This window comes from Dipodomys merriami, unplaced genomic scaffold, assembly GCF_024711535.1.
Source record: "Dipodomys merriami isolate MVZ:Mamm:240054 unplaced genomic scaffold, mDipMer1.0.p SCAF_7, whole genome shotgun sequence".
Lineage (NCBI taxonomy): Eukaryota > Metazoa > Chordata > Mammalia > Rodentia > Heteromyidae > Dipodomys > Dipodomys merriami.
This window is the reverse complement of record NW_027206290.1, coordinates 66,745,798-66,762,734: the sequence shown is the minus strand read 5'-3', so window position 1 is coordinate 66,762,734 and position 16,937 is coordinate 66,745,798. Positions and strand designations below refer to the sequence as shown.

The 16,937-nt window shown below is 47.8% G+C and overlaps 2 protein-coding genes across 3 annotated transcripts in view; one reads left to right on the top strand and one right to left on the bottom strand.

The window, feature by feature from the left end:
- The window catches only part of Atrn (attractin), a 103,225-nt gene extending 98,212 nt beyond the window's left edge, over positions 1–5,013 (top strand). The window contains exon 29 of one of the 2 annotated variants that reach the window (XM_070006873.1): positions 292–5,013. In XM_070006873.1, the coding sequence (XP_069862974.1) occupies positions 292–526 (235 nt within the window). In that variant the 3' untranslated portion in view covers positions 527–5,013. The remainder of the gene's footprint in view (positions 1–291) is intronic. The other variant, XM_070006872.1, reaches the window with a different exon arrangement.
- A 5,367-nt stretch (positions 5,014–10,380) lies between these two features.
- Gfra4 (GDNF family receptor alpha 4) lies at positions 10,381–14,625 on the bottom strand. Its single transcript, XM_070007743.1, has 6 exons — positions 14,580–14,625; positions 12,828–13,173; positions 12,471–12,571; positions 12,225–12,359; positions 11,128–11,219; positions 10,381–11,003 (listed from the first exon to the last, which is right to left on the bottom strand). The coding sequence occupies exons 1-6, from the start codon at positions 14,623–14,625 to the stop codon at positions 10,923–10,925; spliced, it is 801 nt and encodes a 266-aa protein (XP_069863844.1). The 3' UTR covers positions 10,381–10,922.
- Positions 14,626–16,937: the final 2,312 nt, after the last annotated feature.

Here is a 16,937-nt window from a genome sequence, read left to right as displayed (position 1 = left end):
TTCTGTGGAAGAACACTTAAGTAAATTGCTTCAAACAGCTACTCTTTTTGTGTCAGAAATTGAAAAGGAAGAAAAGTTATAGTCACGTTTTTGTAAATGAACCTTTAAAGAACAGGAAAATGGGTTTACCTCCCAGATGGACAGGGGAGAAGGAAAGAAGGACAGGCTAGGAGGAAGATCTTCTTATATATCTTCTTTTTTCCCCCACCATGGAAATATAAAAGGAAAATCCTAAATATTCTAGAAACAAAAGAAGCTTTTCCTTGACATGTTTCCTTTGGGTTCTCCCAGGTCTTGCCGTAGCCAGCGCCCTGGTGGACATTTCTCAGCAGATGCCAATAGTGTACAAGGAGAAGTCAGGAGCAGTAAGAAACCGGAAGCAGCAGCCCCCTGCACAGCCTGGTACCTGCATTTGATGCTGAGGCCAGGGACTCCATGCACGCAGGAGTGTGTGGCCCAGCTGCAGGGGAAGGTGCAGGCAGGGAAGTGGTGGTGCAGTACAGGGCAGAAGACTGGAAACCCTTGAAGCATCCACCTCATCTGCATGATCGCAAGCTTTCTTTGACGGTTTCTCCCATCTGTGTCAAGCATCTAACCTTTTACTTTTGCATAGGAAACAATAGATTTAATTACCTGTCCAGGAATGTTCTGCTCGTTGCTGGAGGAGGCCAATGTAAAGCCAGTGAGAGAGCTAGGAATGACACCCAGCTTCTTCACTTGTGGGAACTCTTCTTGGGACTGTTTCAACTGCAAAAAATGAAAGACAGTGTTTACAAAGAGACCATCGTCGTCGCCAGTTCTTCAACATGGTCTTTTAAACACTAGTCAGATGAAATAACTTTTCATCTGAAGCCTGCTATCTTTTTAAAAGATGCACTGTTTACTCTCAATTTCCGCAGATATCGTTTCCAAGAAGTAGCTTTTTTCTAGTTGACTATTAATAATGGTCCATCTCTTTTAAATCATATCAAACTAGGACCGAAGGGGGCTATTTTAAATGTCAAGGTCAGCAGTGTTACTTAGAGTGTAAATGGATGTAATAGTTTTCTATAGCAACTTGATTAATTTAGTCTTAGTCCATTTGAAATTTTCTCTTTCACTCTTTCCCTCTCTCACTCACACACACAAACACACACACACACACACTAAGTGCCTAGACTTTAAATAGATCTAGCAATTGGAAAGTTAGTGAGCCTAAGTTTTTACATAATTGCATTCCTACATTCTTGTAAAACTTAAATAGCTATCATTGGCAATCTGCTCTTTTTCTAAAATCTAATTTGCAGCCAGGAAAGAATTTTCTCACCCAAGAAACATTTGACCTAACAGCAAGGACTGAAGAAAACAGAGAAATGAACTAACTGTGAAAGCTCCTGTTTTTATTGTTTGCAAAAAAAGGACAGTCAAGAGGATATGTGCCACCTGCCCCACCCAATGTCATTGGCCTGATGCTTGATCAACCCTCTGCCTCCTCCTGACTGGGCAGCATAGAAGAAGAGAGTCACTTAATTTCATGTGTCTCCTTTAAGCAGAGAAGAGTACTGAGTGTGCTTGAGACACCTGGGTCAAAGGGCAGCTTGCCCCAAATCTGTGAGTCATCCATAGGTTAAGGGTAAGTAGACACCAGGAGAGGGACAGGCCTTTGCTGTTGTATAGCTCCTGCTCAGAGCCTGGAGAAGGACTTGGAGCTGTCTGCCCTTTCTTCCACAGGCTTGGCCTGGCCCACCCATCCTCCTCACAGATCAAGCTGGTGGTTGTGAGGAGGGCAGTGAATGCTGAATTAGGATGAAAAGCACATGAGAAATGGACAAGGAGGGTACACTCTGCCAAATGGAAAATGACCAAATTTAAGAGGAGTGGGGCAGTCCCCTGCTCTTCTCCCACAGGGCCCTGACTGAATGTTGTGTTTCCCCATTTATGGTGCTCTGTATTCTGGCATTATGCAGCCTCCCACAATCTCTTCTGCTTCAAGACCCGCAACTCTGGAATTACCCGATTGGGATTGGCGTCTGGACAGCATTGCTCAAGTTTGTGAATTTGGAGAAATCAACACTCAAAAGAGCAAAAACTGCGGCATTTCACCTTTAAATGCAGTGCCTAGAGAGGGAGTTTTTTCTCTAACCCAACACTAACCCCACTCCCATAAAGAAGCTCTTGGAAAGATCTTTCCAAGGAAGTTGAACCATAAAACACTGATGCACAAAACACCTCTACTGTGAGACTCACCTCTCAAAAAGCTTCTGTTTCATGTCATTGGTAAAGAGCGGACAGTTCTAGAAAAGACCCTGAATTAGGAGCTCCCTACATCCCCTCCACAGAACAAAGTTTCAGAGTGTCTGCAGTAGCCTGGCCCTTCTCCTCTGTACCTAGCTACCAGGAGGCCTCTTGGTGAAACAAAAGGGAGGCCACTAGGGCTCGTCCCCCTACTAGCAAGATTCCTCCTGGTTGGTTCAAAGGACCAAATTTCATTGGCCAAAGAAGTTTCTTCACCACATTAGTCCCATGTTTTGAAATAACATGCACCATGACCCCCAGCCACCTGATGATATACTTTTTTCCTCTAAAAGATGTTTATTTTTAAAAAGAAAGAAGCAAATGAAGTTTAATTCTGCTCCAGCCATGGAGAAACAGCTGGATCCACCTGCTTCTGCTGTGCAGCCAACATCGAACAGCTTCTTCCTAGCTTGGGGCAGAACGGGAGTGGCAGGGAAGAGTTGCTCAGCTCAGAGCCAGTTACCAAGAGGGAAGGGGTTGTCACCTGGTACCTTCCCCTGTCACAGAAGAGCTTGTACATAAAATAGTCATGAAAACATTGATCTTGCACTTGTACATAACTATACAGTAGTGTCCAGAATGTTCAGACATTCAGAGTGTACATAAAACAGAACAAATATCGTAATGTATTTTTTGTGTGTGCTGGGCCTGGGGCTTGAACTTAGGGCCTTGGCACTGTCACTAAGCTTTTTTGCTGAAGGTTAGGGCTCCACCACTTGAGCCCCAGCTCCACTTTCAGCTTTTTTGCTGATAATTGGAGATGAGTCTCATGGACTTTCCTGCCTGGGCTGGCTCCAAATCATAATCTTCAGATCTCAGCCTCCTGAGTAGCCAGGATTACAGACATGAGCTACTGGCACCTGGCTCTGTAGTGTATTTTTATTAAATGTAATGACATGTGAATTTCACCTAATACATTTCTGTGCCATACAATGGGTATCCAAGCTCTAAGAAGTCCTTTCTTCAGGCAAAGAATTGCACCACCATGTGCTGATGTGTCCATTTGCATCTGGTACTGAGTACGTAACTCAAAACAGGACTCATATATTTCAGAATACCTAGGAAGAGAACTGGGCATGGTGGGGCATGCCTGTGATCCAGCTTTCAGAGGCTGAGGCAGAAGGATTGAGTTCAAGGCCAGCCTAGGCTATATAGTGAAATCCTGCCCCCCGCAAAAAAATTAATGAACCAAGCGTCAGGCAGTAGGTCTGTACTCAGCAGTACTCAAGGGGGCTCAGGAAGCAAGAATGTCCACTGCTGTTGTTGGCTCTGCAAGCTCCTTGTGCATCTTCTGGCAGACTCTCCATACTCAAAGGCCCAAAAGATGACTAATCCCACCCTGAGAGATGTTTCTCTAATCTTAAGATCAAAGACAAGGTTCTCCAAGATGTTTTTCATTGTGGTTTGTCTAAATTGATAGTGACTTTCTGAGAACCATAGTGTATAGTAAAACCAGAATGGAAAGGAGAAGCTCAGTTGCTGGTGAATAGCTCCATTTCCCGTGGAGATCCCTGGCCTCCTGGCCACCCCCCAGCCCTCCCTACACAGTGTGGGGAGGGGTAGTGCTTCCCTCTGAGAGTCACCTGTAAAGTAGGAGGAGTTTTGGAGAATGCAACCCATACTCCATTGAGCTAACCTGGAGGAAGACTGTCAGTAGAAGGAAAGTACCAGAATGTCCATGTGCAATTCCTGAAGTAAAAAATTGGATGTGCACTGAAACCAGGCAAGTAAAAGCAGAACACTGGGTAGGAAGACATTTTTCTGACTGGTGCCTGTCTTGTTCCTTCAATTTAATGTGGAGGCAGGGGGTAGTGGTGATGTTTTCACAAACACCTTTGATCCTTCTTTTCTACAGATGCATCCATTTGTTTCCTAATGCTAAACACTAATGCTAAACACTAATGCTAAACACTAGGACAGGGACTGAGAAGAAAAAATAGCTCTTTAGAAGTACAAGGTGATCTTTCTTTATGTGCTTTCTGTGAGAATACCCATCCTGAGGACAGAACTAAGAAGGCATCCCTTTCAGAAATCTGGAATGTTTACCCCGTGACTAAACTATGTGGTCTGCAACCATGTATACACACACACACACACACACACACACACACACACACACACACACACACACACACACACACACACACACGCACACACGCATGCGCACATACATACACAGACACAGCTTCTGGTTGGAGACCCCAGCCCTGGCTGGCCAAGCAGAGCAGCTGGAGCTCACCCATCCAGCCCACAGGGAGACTCTGGATTCAGCACAGAGGGAACCCAGCACCTTCCCTTCCAAAGGCAATAACAGAATTGACTTTCGTAACTAAATCTGTGCACAATAACATTCTGAACACTAGTGAAGCTTGTTGCGTTGAAATAATTCTGGCTCTGGAAATGTTTCTGTTTTACAGTTATTTACAGTTTTTGTTCATTTGTTTGGATTCAAGCTTAGTTTGTTAATATGTATAATTTAGCATCTATTGCACTCATGTAAATATGGAGTAAGTATTGTAAACTATTTCATTGCTGGGATTGTGGGTGTTATACATACATTTAGGACTGCAATTTTTTGGTATTTTTTGTATTGTAAAATAACAGCTAATTTAAGCAGGAAGAAGAGAATTAAGGGAGGCCTGTGCGTTTTAAACACAAATGTGAAGCACTTGTATATAAATAAAAGTAAATACTATAATACAAACTCCTTCTGAAATAAAATAGATCTGGTAAAATGTGGTTTTGCTCTAAGTGTTTAATTCTAATTTTGCCTGGTTTCATTTGTATCTTCATTTTGGTCATTAGAATTTAAGAAAAGAAATGATAGTGCTACTGAGGAGGCAGAAATAAGGAGAATCGAGGTTTACCAAGGACAGATTCATCTCGGTCAACAAACTGAGCATGGTGTCTGGGTGCTTGTGGTCCAGTTAAACTGGGGTTGAAGGTAGGCAAACCATACTCTGAAGCCAGCCCTGGGCATAAATGCAAGATTCTGCCTGAAAAATAACAAGCAAAAGAGATCTGGAAGCACACGTGATAGAGCACCTGCCTTGTAAGTGCAAGGCTCTGAATTCAAACCCCAGTACTGCCAAAAGAAAAAATTGCCAATGTTTCACACTTCCTCCAAGGAAGAACTTAGCAGTCATGAAGGTGAAGGTATAAAACTGCCCAGACTATCTTGCACCTGTGCAAGTCACAATTGCCACTTAATTCCAGAATGCACCATAGAGGGCAGTAATACACCTGTTGATAACCATTCCTTACATTACCTAGCCCTGCCCTTTGCTGCTGCTGTTCTGCCCACTTAGTTCCAGCCATCCTGGCTGCCTTGTCAGTGTCTGGACCCACCAAGCACAATGCCACCTCAGTGCCGCTATCACTGTTGCTCCATTTGCAATGTCTTGAAGGTAGACATCTTGTAATGGGTACATCCCACCCAGCTTTCAAATGTCTTACATGATACTTGTGAGATGAAATATTTTTCATTCTAATTATTTTAATATATAACCTAGTTCTGTTTAAACACAGTATTTGAAAAATGGCTTAATAGACAAAAGTTTGTTTTTTTTTTTTTCAGAAAAGCAGTTTGTTTTGTTTACCATAGCTTAGATCCTTCCAAGCTCTCTTAAGACTCCAGCCCAAGAAGATGATTAGTGAGGACCGGTGACGGTGGTTCACGCCTATAATCCTGGCTACTCAGGAGGCTGAGATCTGAGGATCACGGTTCAAAACAAGCCCAGGCAAGGAAAGTCTGTGAGACTCGTCTCTCCAGTTAACCACCAGAAAAGTAGAAGTGGCACTGTGGCTCAAATGGTAGAGCACTTGTGAGCTGAGGAGCTCAGGGACAGTGCCCAGGCCCAGAGTTCAAGTCCCATTACTGGCAAAAGAAAAAATGATTATTGATTAGATCAGATGATTTTGATTCAAAACTGTATGAAATATACTGAACATAGTACAGCTCAGCTCTGTTATCAAAGGGTATGAGTGTGTGTGTGTGTGTGTGTGTGTGTGTGTGTGTGTGTGTGTGTGTGTGTGTATGTGTGCTGGTAGAGTAGCTTAAACAGCCCTGCTACCAGATGGGTGTATGTGTGCTGATACAGTGTCTTAAACTCAGGACCTTGTATTCAGTTTGCTTGCTTAGCTGGTGTACTACACTTGAACCATACCTCCAGCTCAGCCTTTTTGCTGGTTATTTTGGAGATGGAGTCCCATGAATGTTTATGCCTAGGCTGGCTTCCAACCATGAGGCTCTGATCTGAGATTATGAGTAGCTAGGATTTACAGGAGTGAGCCACTGGTACCCAGTTCATTTGTTTACTTTTTAATATTTATATTTTTATACTGTTGGGGTTCAAATCCAGGGTCTTGTACATGCCAAGCAAATGTTCTACACTGAATGATAAACCCAGCAATCTAGATTGCTAGCACTCACTTGTAAGCTAAGCCTTCTTATTTAATTCTTGTCTCTTAACCATTTGTGAATTTTCTTCTCCTGTGTGAGCACTCACTTTAGTTGTTTTTTTTTCCTCTGCATCTTCTACCCTGATCTGAAGGTGCTTTGTTATTTGTTTTTGTCTTTTCATTTTTGAGAGGTTAATATTTTGTTTCTTCTTGGTGGCACTAGGGTTTAGACACAGGACCTTGAGCATGCTAGGTAGGCATTTACCATTGTAGCTACACTGGCTCCACTTTTCTTTTTTCTTTTTTTGTTTTTTTGAAACAAGGTTTCACTATGTAACTCATGCTGGCTTGGGAATTCTTGCCTCAGTCTCCCAAGTGCTGGGATCACAGGCATGTGCCGCTATGCTCAGCTCCTGGAGGCTCCCTTAGGTGTGCAGAGACATGTCCCTTGCAGAGCAGCTTTATAAGATTGCCCTGGGCCCAGAACTTTACAGGCTGGCAAGACGGGACCGTGTCCCTACCTCCTTTCATGAGCAAACTAAGGCTCACTAGCCATCTGCTGGGATTGCTCTGAAGTTCTGTACAGCTGCTGGCTTTTTGGAAATTTCACTCCCCACTGTCCACATTTCCTGCAAAAATTAGTTGGGCTGAAGCCGGGGGGGTGGGGGCGGCATTTATGAGCCATGAAGTTTCCACTAATAAATCCATGAATGCTTCTAGCATCTGCCTTTCCATCTCTGCCCCAGTACCAGCCACCTGGCCAGCTGGGGAGTCAATATTTACAACAGCAACCAGAGATCCAGGGCCAGGACTACAGTCAGTCTCCCAGAGTGTGTACAAGGGTGACAGATCCTTGGAAACACATGGGACCTGACACAGATATGGCCATGGGGCCACAGCTGGTCTTAGTCTTAATATATTTGGCCAGACTTAGTCCTGTACATAAACCAGAGCTTTTTTAGGTAGAAGTAACAGAAACCAAACTCTTAACAGACATAGGCAAATCTGATTTCCTAGGACTGCTGTAACAAATTACCCCTGGCCTTGATGCCTTAATAGAAGTCTATCCAAAGTTTATCCAAAAATAGGAGTATTTTTGGATGCCCAGTCTGAATGGAGGTGCTGGGAGTGCCACATTCCTTCTGAAAGCCCTGAAAGAACTCAGGCCTTGTCTCCTCCATATTCTAGTGGCTCCTGATATCTCTTGGCTTGTGGCTGCATCATTCCACTCTCTGCCTATTCTTACACAGCCTTTTCCCAAGTAGGCTCTTGTGACATACACTCACATGTCTCCTTAAAGAACAATGCTGGTCGTGTATGTAATCCTAGCTACTCAGGAGTCTGCAATCTGAGGATCACAGTTCAAAGCCAGCCCAGGCAAGGAAAATCCACGAGACTCTTCTCTCCAATTAACCACCAGAAAACCAGAAGTGGTGCTGTAGCTCAAGTGGCAGAGTGCTTGCCTTGAACTGAAGAGCTCAGGGACAGCGCCCAGGTCCAGAGTTCAAGCCCCACGACCAACAGAAAAAAAAAAAAGATATCTGGGAAGGGAAGTCCATGAGACTCATATCTCCATTAACCAGCAAAACGCCACAAGTGGAGCTGTGACTCAAATGGGAGAGCTTAGTATTGAGTGCAAAAACTAAGGGGCAGCACCCCTCCACCCACCTCACCCTACACACACAAAATTAATGTAGAGAGATCAGACAGACAACAGACCAGACAGGTTCTCATTATTTTCAACTACCACCTTCTCACTTCATCATCCCAATCTTTTGGAAAATGTCTGCCTGTTTTTCTGTTCAGAAGTTCTACTTTCACTCTGTTAAGATGTCTACATTTCACTCTGATTATGAGTTAAAATGGAGCCAAGTTTATAACATTCACCTAAGGAAGTCACTTAGCAGGCACAATCCTGTGCTTGGCTCACCATGTAGCTGTAGTGAGCAGGGCAGAATGGTACTATCACTACCTCTCCCCCACCCTCCCCATCTTGCCCCAGAGCACACACATAGGTGTCCACTCCCATGCAGGTGCAGATGGCAGAGAGGATTCTCATCAATTGAGAAGAGATTGAATTCAGCCTCTGTCCAATGGCTCTTCCCATTCCAGGTGACCCTGTGGTATGATACCACTCCCCCAGGCCCACCAGCATCCTGCCTAGGACAGCCCGTGAGCTGGGAACGAGCAGTCTTTCTCTACTAAGTTTACTAATTAAAAGGAGAGGTCCTTCACATAGAACACTGGTGACTTCCTACTCACCCCTCAGCAAGGGTCTGCCTGGCTACTGAGAGAAACTGCTGGAAAGACCAGCAGGAGCAACATCATTTGGATCCCTGGAGACAGCTGTGCCTGAAGCCCAAGTTGCTCTGGTGCTTTCTTAAGCCAGTTTGATGTGTTTTGTTATTATCAAGAGAGAACTGACTGGTTGGGAACTGGCTGACAGTGTGAACAAATGGTATTTGTGGGTTTGGTGTGAGGTGCAATGGTCATGGACAATCAAAGGCCTGAGTTTTGGTGTGGTTTGTGCCTAACCCTCGTGTCTTAGATCAGGATTCTCATACCATGGTTCACTGGAGAGCTAGCTCTCAGGAAACTGAGAGGCGAGAGGGAGGCAGGATGGAGCAAGGGCTGAGCTATGAGGTGATCTCAGTCAGAGTGCAACCTCAGTCTTGTTCTACTGGCTTTGGGGCTTGAATGGAAAATGTAATTGTGATTCCTTGAAGCAGCCAGACCAGGCTCTTGTGTCCCTGCCTTGGTCAGTCCTGGCCACCATAACCTCAGGAGCAGAGAATAAGCTAATATGCATTTCTGGCCAATGACTCTAGGAAAAGGGCAGCTAAGCTGGTTTAGTAGCACCAGATTGCAGCTATGATTCAGTTGTACTGGCCCAGGGCCTCTCTGAGCAGAGCGCCAACAGTCTCCACCACAGCACACTTCACAGCTCCTGCCTCGCTTCAAATTGACCTGGGAAGTGGCAGCCCTGTTGGTAAGGATGACAAAAGTCTCCAAGCTTTCCAAGCAAAGGCTGCCTCCCAAAATCCCTTTGCAGACCATTTTTTAAATTTTGTTACTTAATTAGTGGGGCTGGAAGAAGGTGGAACCTAGGGTCTTACATATGCTAAGCAAGCCTTCTACCATAGGCTGCACACTTAATCCCAGAACTGCAATTAAATATTGCCCATAAGCTGGGCACTGGTGACTCACACCTGTAATGCTAGCTACTCAGGAGGCTGAGATCTGAGAATTGTGGTTCAAAGCCAGTCTGGGCAGGAAAATTCGTGAGACTCTTTATCTCCAAGTAATCACAGAAAAAAAACAGAAGTGGTGCTGTGGCTCAAGTGGTAAAGTGCTTGAGCTCAAAGACAGTGCTCAGGCCGAGTTCAAGTCCCAGGACCGGAGATATATATAGTCATTCATTCATTCACTGGGTCATAGACACTACCTAGTGTGTGTCTGCTGGCCACCTCTGGCTGCAAAGGAGGCTGGGAAATGTAGTTTCCTTATCTGAGAACTAACAGAGAAGGAAAGAAGGGACAAAAAGCAAAGAAAATCCCTGCCACTAAGACTTAAGAGCTAATTCAATTCTACAGCTATGAGACAAGAACTGGAAAGCTGCTAGGCTACCCAAGGCCATATAGGCCAGCACAGACCACACTGGTCTCCAGACTCTCAGGCCAATGACAACAGGAAAGCAAAGTCAGTATCAGTGCATGTAGGTTTATTTGGTACAGTGTGCCAACACTAATGCTGAGGGTAAACCTCTGGGAAGATGACCTTAGCCAGTGTATTCCTGGGGGCATGGCAGGGATGGGAACCACATTCACTCCAGCTGGTGCCCATCAATGTGGAGTATCACGATGGAAAGTCCTGGGACACAGGTGGATTGAATTACTGGTAATGCCTAACTGGGAGGATGCCATGCAAGGCTGCAGTGCTAGAGCGAGTCTTGCCTATGGGTCTGTCCAGATGCACTCAGTGAGTTTCTGGCTGGGCGATTTCGACCTCTAGATCTCAAGTTCTGTGATTAATCCAACCAAGATGCCCATGAATAGGGGAACCAGAAGCTTTGCAATCAGGCCCTCCAGCTTACACTCCAGGGAACAGGCACACCAATATCCACACCCACAAAGAGTGGCAGCAAGGTCAAGCCAGTTCCTTTGCAGTGGGCAATAGGCCAGAGATGTGATCCAGCAAACTATGCAAGGTGGGTAGTCAGACGTGTTGTCCCAGGTCTGTGGTCCTAGTCAAAGCAGGGGCTTGAGAGCCAGGACAGAGAGAATGGCCAGCAAGGAGCTCCCTTCCAGGGACTGGTCAGCAGAGGAGATCTGAGGGGTGGAAGCAGAGAGAAGACTCAAAGCAGGAATGTGTGCTGTCCTCTGCTGCACTCCTTCCCAGGGGACTCATGCCTGCAGGAACTTCTAGCTCACCCATCCCATCCCAGTATCTTACCTGTAGGAGGCTGTGCCCAGGATCCTGGTGGGAGTCCAGCTGCTCCTGCAGGATTGAGGGCCACCCTCTGTCAAAGGCTTGCATGGCACCATCTACAGAGGGATGAGTCCACAGAGGGCTTGGCTGGGAAATCCTAGCCTAGAATCCCCAGTTCCTTGGGGACAAATTGAGAGACCCCCTCCCTACCTGCAAGGAAGAACTTCTGGTATGAGAGGTATGTGTGGAGCAATGTCAAACAAGGACAATTGGGGTAAGAGCAACTCAAAACCTGAATAGGGAAGTGGCACTGTGGCTCAAGTGGTAGCACACTATCCTAGAGCTGAAGAGCTGAGGGATAGTGCCCAGGCCCAGAGTTCAAGCCCCATGATGGACAAAAACAACAACAAAAACCACAAGTCCTCCATCCTCATAGGGCAGGGTGAAAATTATCACCCCATTTTACAGTTGAGCACAGAAAAGGTTTCTAGTGTATGCTCAGCTAGTAAGAGGCAGATCACAACTTCAACAGAAGCCCTCTAAATCCAGACTGCTAGCTATTCCAATCTCAAAAGACAAAAGGCAAGACCAGGATCACCTGTGGGAGGGAGGTTTGGTGGGAGATGGGGAAGGGATCTGCTCACAAGTGTGGGAAACACCAGCTTGACTGTCCCACCCTGTTGTCTTAACGGTTATTGCCCTTTCTGGGTGCTAGTTGCTACCGTTTTAAGAGTTCTAGCTACTCAGGAAGCTGAGATCCTGATGACCCCACGGTTCGAAGCCAGCCAGGGTGAAAAAGTTCAGAGGCGAAGTAACTGATTAACTAGAAAAAGTGGGACTTAGAGGCGTGGCTCAAGTGCTAGAACACCAACTCCAAAAGCTTAGTTCAAAACCCCAGTACTGAAGGGGGAGTACTGGCCTTAATACCTGTAAGATTCTCCTTAGGGTCTATGACCTGATCTGAAGCAGTTTCCCCCAGAGACGACTGGGGGACGACTGCAGAGGACGAGAGCTTCGAGGCTTCATCAAAGAACCCGATTTCCTCCCCCTCTAAAATGGGCTCCTCGTTTGCTAGAGGGCCTGGAAGTGGCTCCCGTCCCTCTCCTACCGGGGTCCCTCACCCAAGCAGTGGTTCCTTGTAAAGAGTCCCCGGAAACTTTCGCACTCTTCGCGCCTGTTCCCACTGACTCCACAGTCGCACCAGGGGGCCACGCGCGCGCTCGCGTTGTCCACGTAGTTTGGGGTGACGGCGGTGCCTGCAGGAAGGGACCCCGGTGGCGGGGTGATCAGCCCAAGCTGGCAGAAGCAGCTCCTGGAGACCCTCCCCTCCCCGCCCCCGTCCGCCCTCAGATCTCAGCGGTGCGTACCCATGAGGCCTGCGTAGGCGCGCAGACAGCGGGGACCCTGACCTCGCAGGCAGACATCTGGAGCTGGGGCGCAGGAGGCTTGGAAGGCCAGGAGGCGAGGTCTGCACCAGGGACCCGAGAGGGTGAGCAGTGACCCCGCCCCGCCGGGAGCCCCGCCCCGCCGGGAGCCCCGCCCCGCCGGGAGCCCCGCCCCGCCGGGAGCCCCGCCCCGCCGGGAGCCCCGCCCCGCCGGGAGCCCCGCCCCCGGCAGCCCCGCCCCCGGCAGCCCCGCCCCCGTCTTCCGTCCCTATAGCCGCACCGACTAGCCCCAGGAGCCCCGCCCCAGGCTCCGCCCTCACAGGCCCCGCCCCCGCGCACCTGCAGACTGGGCTGAGTTCGCAGGCCTCCAAGATCTCCAGGCAGGAGGGCGGCGATGGGTTGGACCCGACGAAGGCACAGGCTGGCACGAAGGTCTGACGCCGGCGCTCGGCGCACTCGATGCCAGTGCACTGGCAGAAGAGCAGCGCGTGGGTGAGCGCGGGCGGCCCGCGGGAGAAGAAGCGGCGCAGGGCGCGGTGGCAGCGGGCAAGGTCACAGTCACCGGAGGCAGACCGAGCCAGGCATTGGGTTACGTACTCGGTGCGCAGCCACTGGCACCGCGCGTCTGCTGTGCACGCCTCGGCCGCGTCCAAGCAGTGGTTCTGTCCCGCGGAGCTCGCGGACCCTGGTGGAGGGGCAGGCAGGTGCAGTTAGATCTCAGTGCACCCCACAGGCACGATCCACCCTACCCCTGCCCTCGGAAGTTGGGGGTGGTCCAAAACCCAAGTGTGTGGGGGGGGGGGGGGACTGAGTGTGGCCTATTCCTTGTCCTACATGGAGATCCTTTTGGGTGGGCTTATATGTTTCTCCATCCTTCCAAGACTGAGGCTGACACTGGCCAGGGAGGTATGTGACTAGTTTAATGAAGGGTGGCCGGTGACCACTCAAAGAGGATGTCTGGCCAGGTAGAATTACACATCCTAGACCTAAGGCAAGATGCTACATCTACACGTGCTACATCTACATTCAGCCAAGCCAGGGTATCTGGAATCAGGACTTCCTAGGACCTGGGTCACCCAAACCAGTCTAACCTACCTCTTCCTCCCCACAGCCTCCTGCTGAGACTGTAAGACTTACCAGCACCCCAGCCTGAGAATAAGTGCCCATCCTGCCCCTTCCTCCATTTTGGTGTGTGGGGGTCTGTGCATGGGAGGTCTCCTGCTTCTGGACTGAGAACAGGACTCCTCTTTTTTCTAGGTCCTGGATCATAGTGATATTGGCTGTGGCTTCAGTACCCTAAGCATGGTAGGAAGGGTAGACCTATGCTTGGGGCTTGTGACGAGTGGAGTGCATGAGTGGAGGGGACAGGAGATGGGAGAGTCATCCCTTCTCTCCCCTCCCTTCCCTTCCTTTCCTTCTAGAAGGCTCTTCTCTCACAGCCATGCTGGGAATACTGCCAGACCTCAATCCCACACAACTGCACCTAGTGTCACCTAAGTACTCGGGCCCACCTGCTCTTTGGTTACCGGTCTCTCTTGACAGAAGCACTTTTAGCTCCTCTCCACTCTCAAGGCAGTGTGTCTGAGCTCCAAGATCTCTGCCTAAATTTTCACCATATTCCATTCTTCACCCTCACCCCATAAATGGACCCTTCCCTGTGATGACCACAGTAAAGAAAAGACAGTGCTGAAAGTGGAACAGCAGATGCCAGACACTGAAAATGTCCAGCAGTGAATTAGACATAGCAATGCCCAGAAGACTAGAAGTGGAGCTCTGGAGCTAAGAGAAGGAAAAGTAAAGGGAAGGAAAAGTTAGGAGAGGAGACAGGAGAGGAAAAGTTCCTGGGGAAAAGAGCTATCAAGGTGAGAACTGGGAGGGAGATGACTCCACTGGTCCCTGTTGGGCCTGGAAATAGGGTGCAAGGTGAATGCTGTGGGGGTAGACTGTCAGGTCCATGGTCACAGGATACAGGCCTCTTGCAGTGGTCATTCCTGCATTACAGCTTTTCCCTGGATCACCCTCTTGCCCTCCTACCTTTTGGGAGGAACAAGAAAGAGAGAGGTGGGGGAAAAGTGGGAGACAGATGCTTACCCAACAGCAGCAGCAATAGCAGTGCAGACCCCAAACAGCAGGCCATGCTGGACACTGAAGATGGAAGGATGGCAGGAGACAGAGCCCTAGTCCCCTGATGACCTGGGGAGTATAACTCCTGAGAAGGAGCTCAGCAGACACCCAGACACCAGACTGTGATGGTTCACAATCTACCACTGGGAGGAGGCTGGGCTGTGGGCATGACACCTGCCCTCTCTACTTTGTCCCCGCCCAGGCTATACCCTTAAAGAGCCACCAGAACACCTGCCTGTGCTTAAACGGACCGACCCAACACACTAGCACTCCACATATCACGCACCCAGCAACAGCCACAGAACAACCAAGGAAATCTTGTTTCTTTTTTCTTTTTCTTTTTTTCCTTCCTTCCTTCCTTCCTTCCTTCCTTCCTTCCTTCCTTCCTTCCTTTCTTTCTTTCTTTTTTTTCTTTCTTTCTTTCCTTCTTTCTTTTTGTCAGTCCTGGGGCCTGAACTCTGGGCCTGGGTGCTGTCCCTCAGCTCTTCAGCTCAAGGCTAGAGCTCTACCACTTGAGCCACAGCACCACTTCCAGCTTTTTCTGCTTATGTGGTACTGAGGAATCGAACCCAGGGCCTCATCCATGCAAGGCAATCCACTGAGCCACCTTTCCAGACACCTTGTTTCTCTTTCATTTTTCCTTTATAGTATTTTTTTTCTCTCATGCTGGGGCTTGAACTCTGGATCTGGGTGCTGTCCTTGAGGTTCTTTTGTTCAAGGTGTGTGCTTACTACTTGAGCCATAGGGCCACTTCCAGCTTTATTTTTAGTAGTTTATTGGAGATAAGAGTCCTATGAGGTTTCTAGCCCAGGCTGGCTTTGAACCACGAGCCTCAGATCTCAGCTTCCTAAGTAGCTAGGATTATAGGTGTGAGCCAGCAGTGCCCAGCTTCCTTTATACTTTGTTAATCTTTCATAAACTAGTTTTATACTTGTATAAAAGTTACAAAAAGTGTTCCCCTGAAGCCTTTCAACTCTCCCAATTGTTAGCATCTAGAGAATCACAGCACAGGTGTTAGGAAATCAACATTGGTACAATACTGTCAACAAAACCATAGACCATTTTTTATTTTCCTTGCCTCGTCATTGAGGTCCTTTTTCTTTTCCAAGATCCAATCCAGAATCCCATATTGCATTTTGTTGTCATGTCTTTGTTTCCTCCTAACTGAAGCAACTCCTCAGCCTCTTTATCCTTATTTATCATGCTTTTAGAGAATCCTAGCCAGTTATTTTCTCTTATATGTATCTGAGGCTTTCTTGTGATCAGAGAAGGAACATAAGACATGTTTCAAAACATACATGAGACACAATGGGAGGAACCAAGGTCTCATTCTCAGCTTTTTATATCACTGCTCTACGACCTGATTTGATCATTGTTTCCTTAGTTTTTTGACATCCATGGTAACAAATAAACTTCATCTACAGTGAGCCAAGAGTGAAGAACTGTAGTAAGAGTGCCAGGCCCTGAGTTCAAGTCTCAGTACCAGCACACATACAGACATACAAATCCCACAGGAAATGGTGACACCAAAGTGGGCATTAAAAAGGTATTGGCTTGCAGATTGAAAGCAAGTAATGAAGTAACACAGACCTCCCCTCCTCACTCTCTGCCTTACTATATACTTTATAGTGATATTTTTATCGCTACTACTTGGATTTGAACTCAGGGGTTTGAGCTTTCTCAGCTTGCTTGCTCACTAGGCTGGTGCTCTGCCCTTTATATAAATCTCCAGCCTGACTTTTTCTGGTTAATTGGATATAAGAGTCTCACAGAAGCCGGGCGCTGGTGGCTCACGCCTGTAATCCTAGCTACTCAGGAGGCTGAGATCTGAGGATCGCGGTTCAAAGCCAGCCCGGGCAGGAGAGACCGTGAGACTCCTATCTCCAATAAACCACCAGAAAACCGGAAGTGGCGCTGTAGCTTAAGTGGTAGAGCGCTCGCCTTGAGCTGAAGAGCTGAGGGACAGTGCCCAGGCCCAGAGTTCAAGCCCCACGACCGACAAAAAAAAAAAAAAGAGTCTCACAGAGCCGGGCGCTGGTGGCTCACGCCTGTAATCCTAGCTACTCAGGAGGCTGAGATCTGAGGATCGCGGTTCAAAGCCAGCCCAGGCAGGAGAGACCGTGAGACTCCTATCTCCAATAAACCACCAGAAAACCAGAAGTGGTGCTGTAGCTCAAGTGGTAGAGCACTCGCCTTGAGCTGAAGAGCTGAGGGACAGCGTTCAGGCCCAGAGTTCAAGCCCCATGACCGACAAAAAAAAAAAAAAAAAAAATAAGAGTCTCACAGACTTCTCTGCCCATATTAACTTCTAACCACACAATCCTC

Coding starts and splice junctions, on each gene's coding strand:
- Gfra4 (XM_070007743.1), bottom strand. CDS start 14,625: ATGGCCTGCTGTTTGGGGTCTGCACTGCTATTGCTGCTGCTGTTGG. Junction 13,174..14,579: donor GCTATTGCTGCTGCTGTTGG/GTAAGCATCTGT, acceptor CCCCTCCACCAG/GGTCCGCGAGCTCCGCGGGA. Junction 11,220..12,224: donor TACAAGGAACCACTGCTTGG/GTGAGGGACCCC, acceptor ATCCCTCTGTAG/ATGGTGCCATGCAAGCCTTT.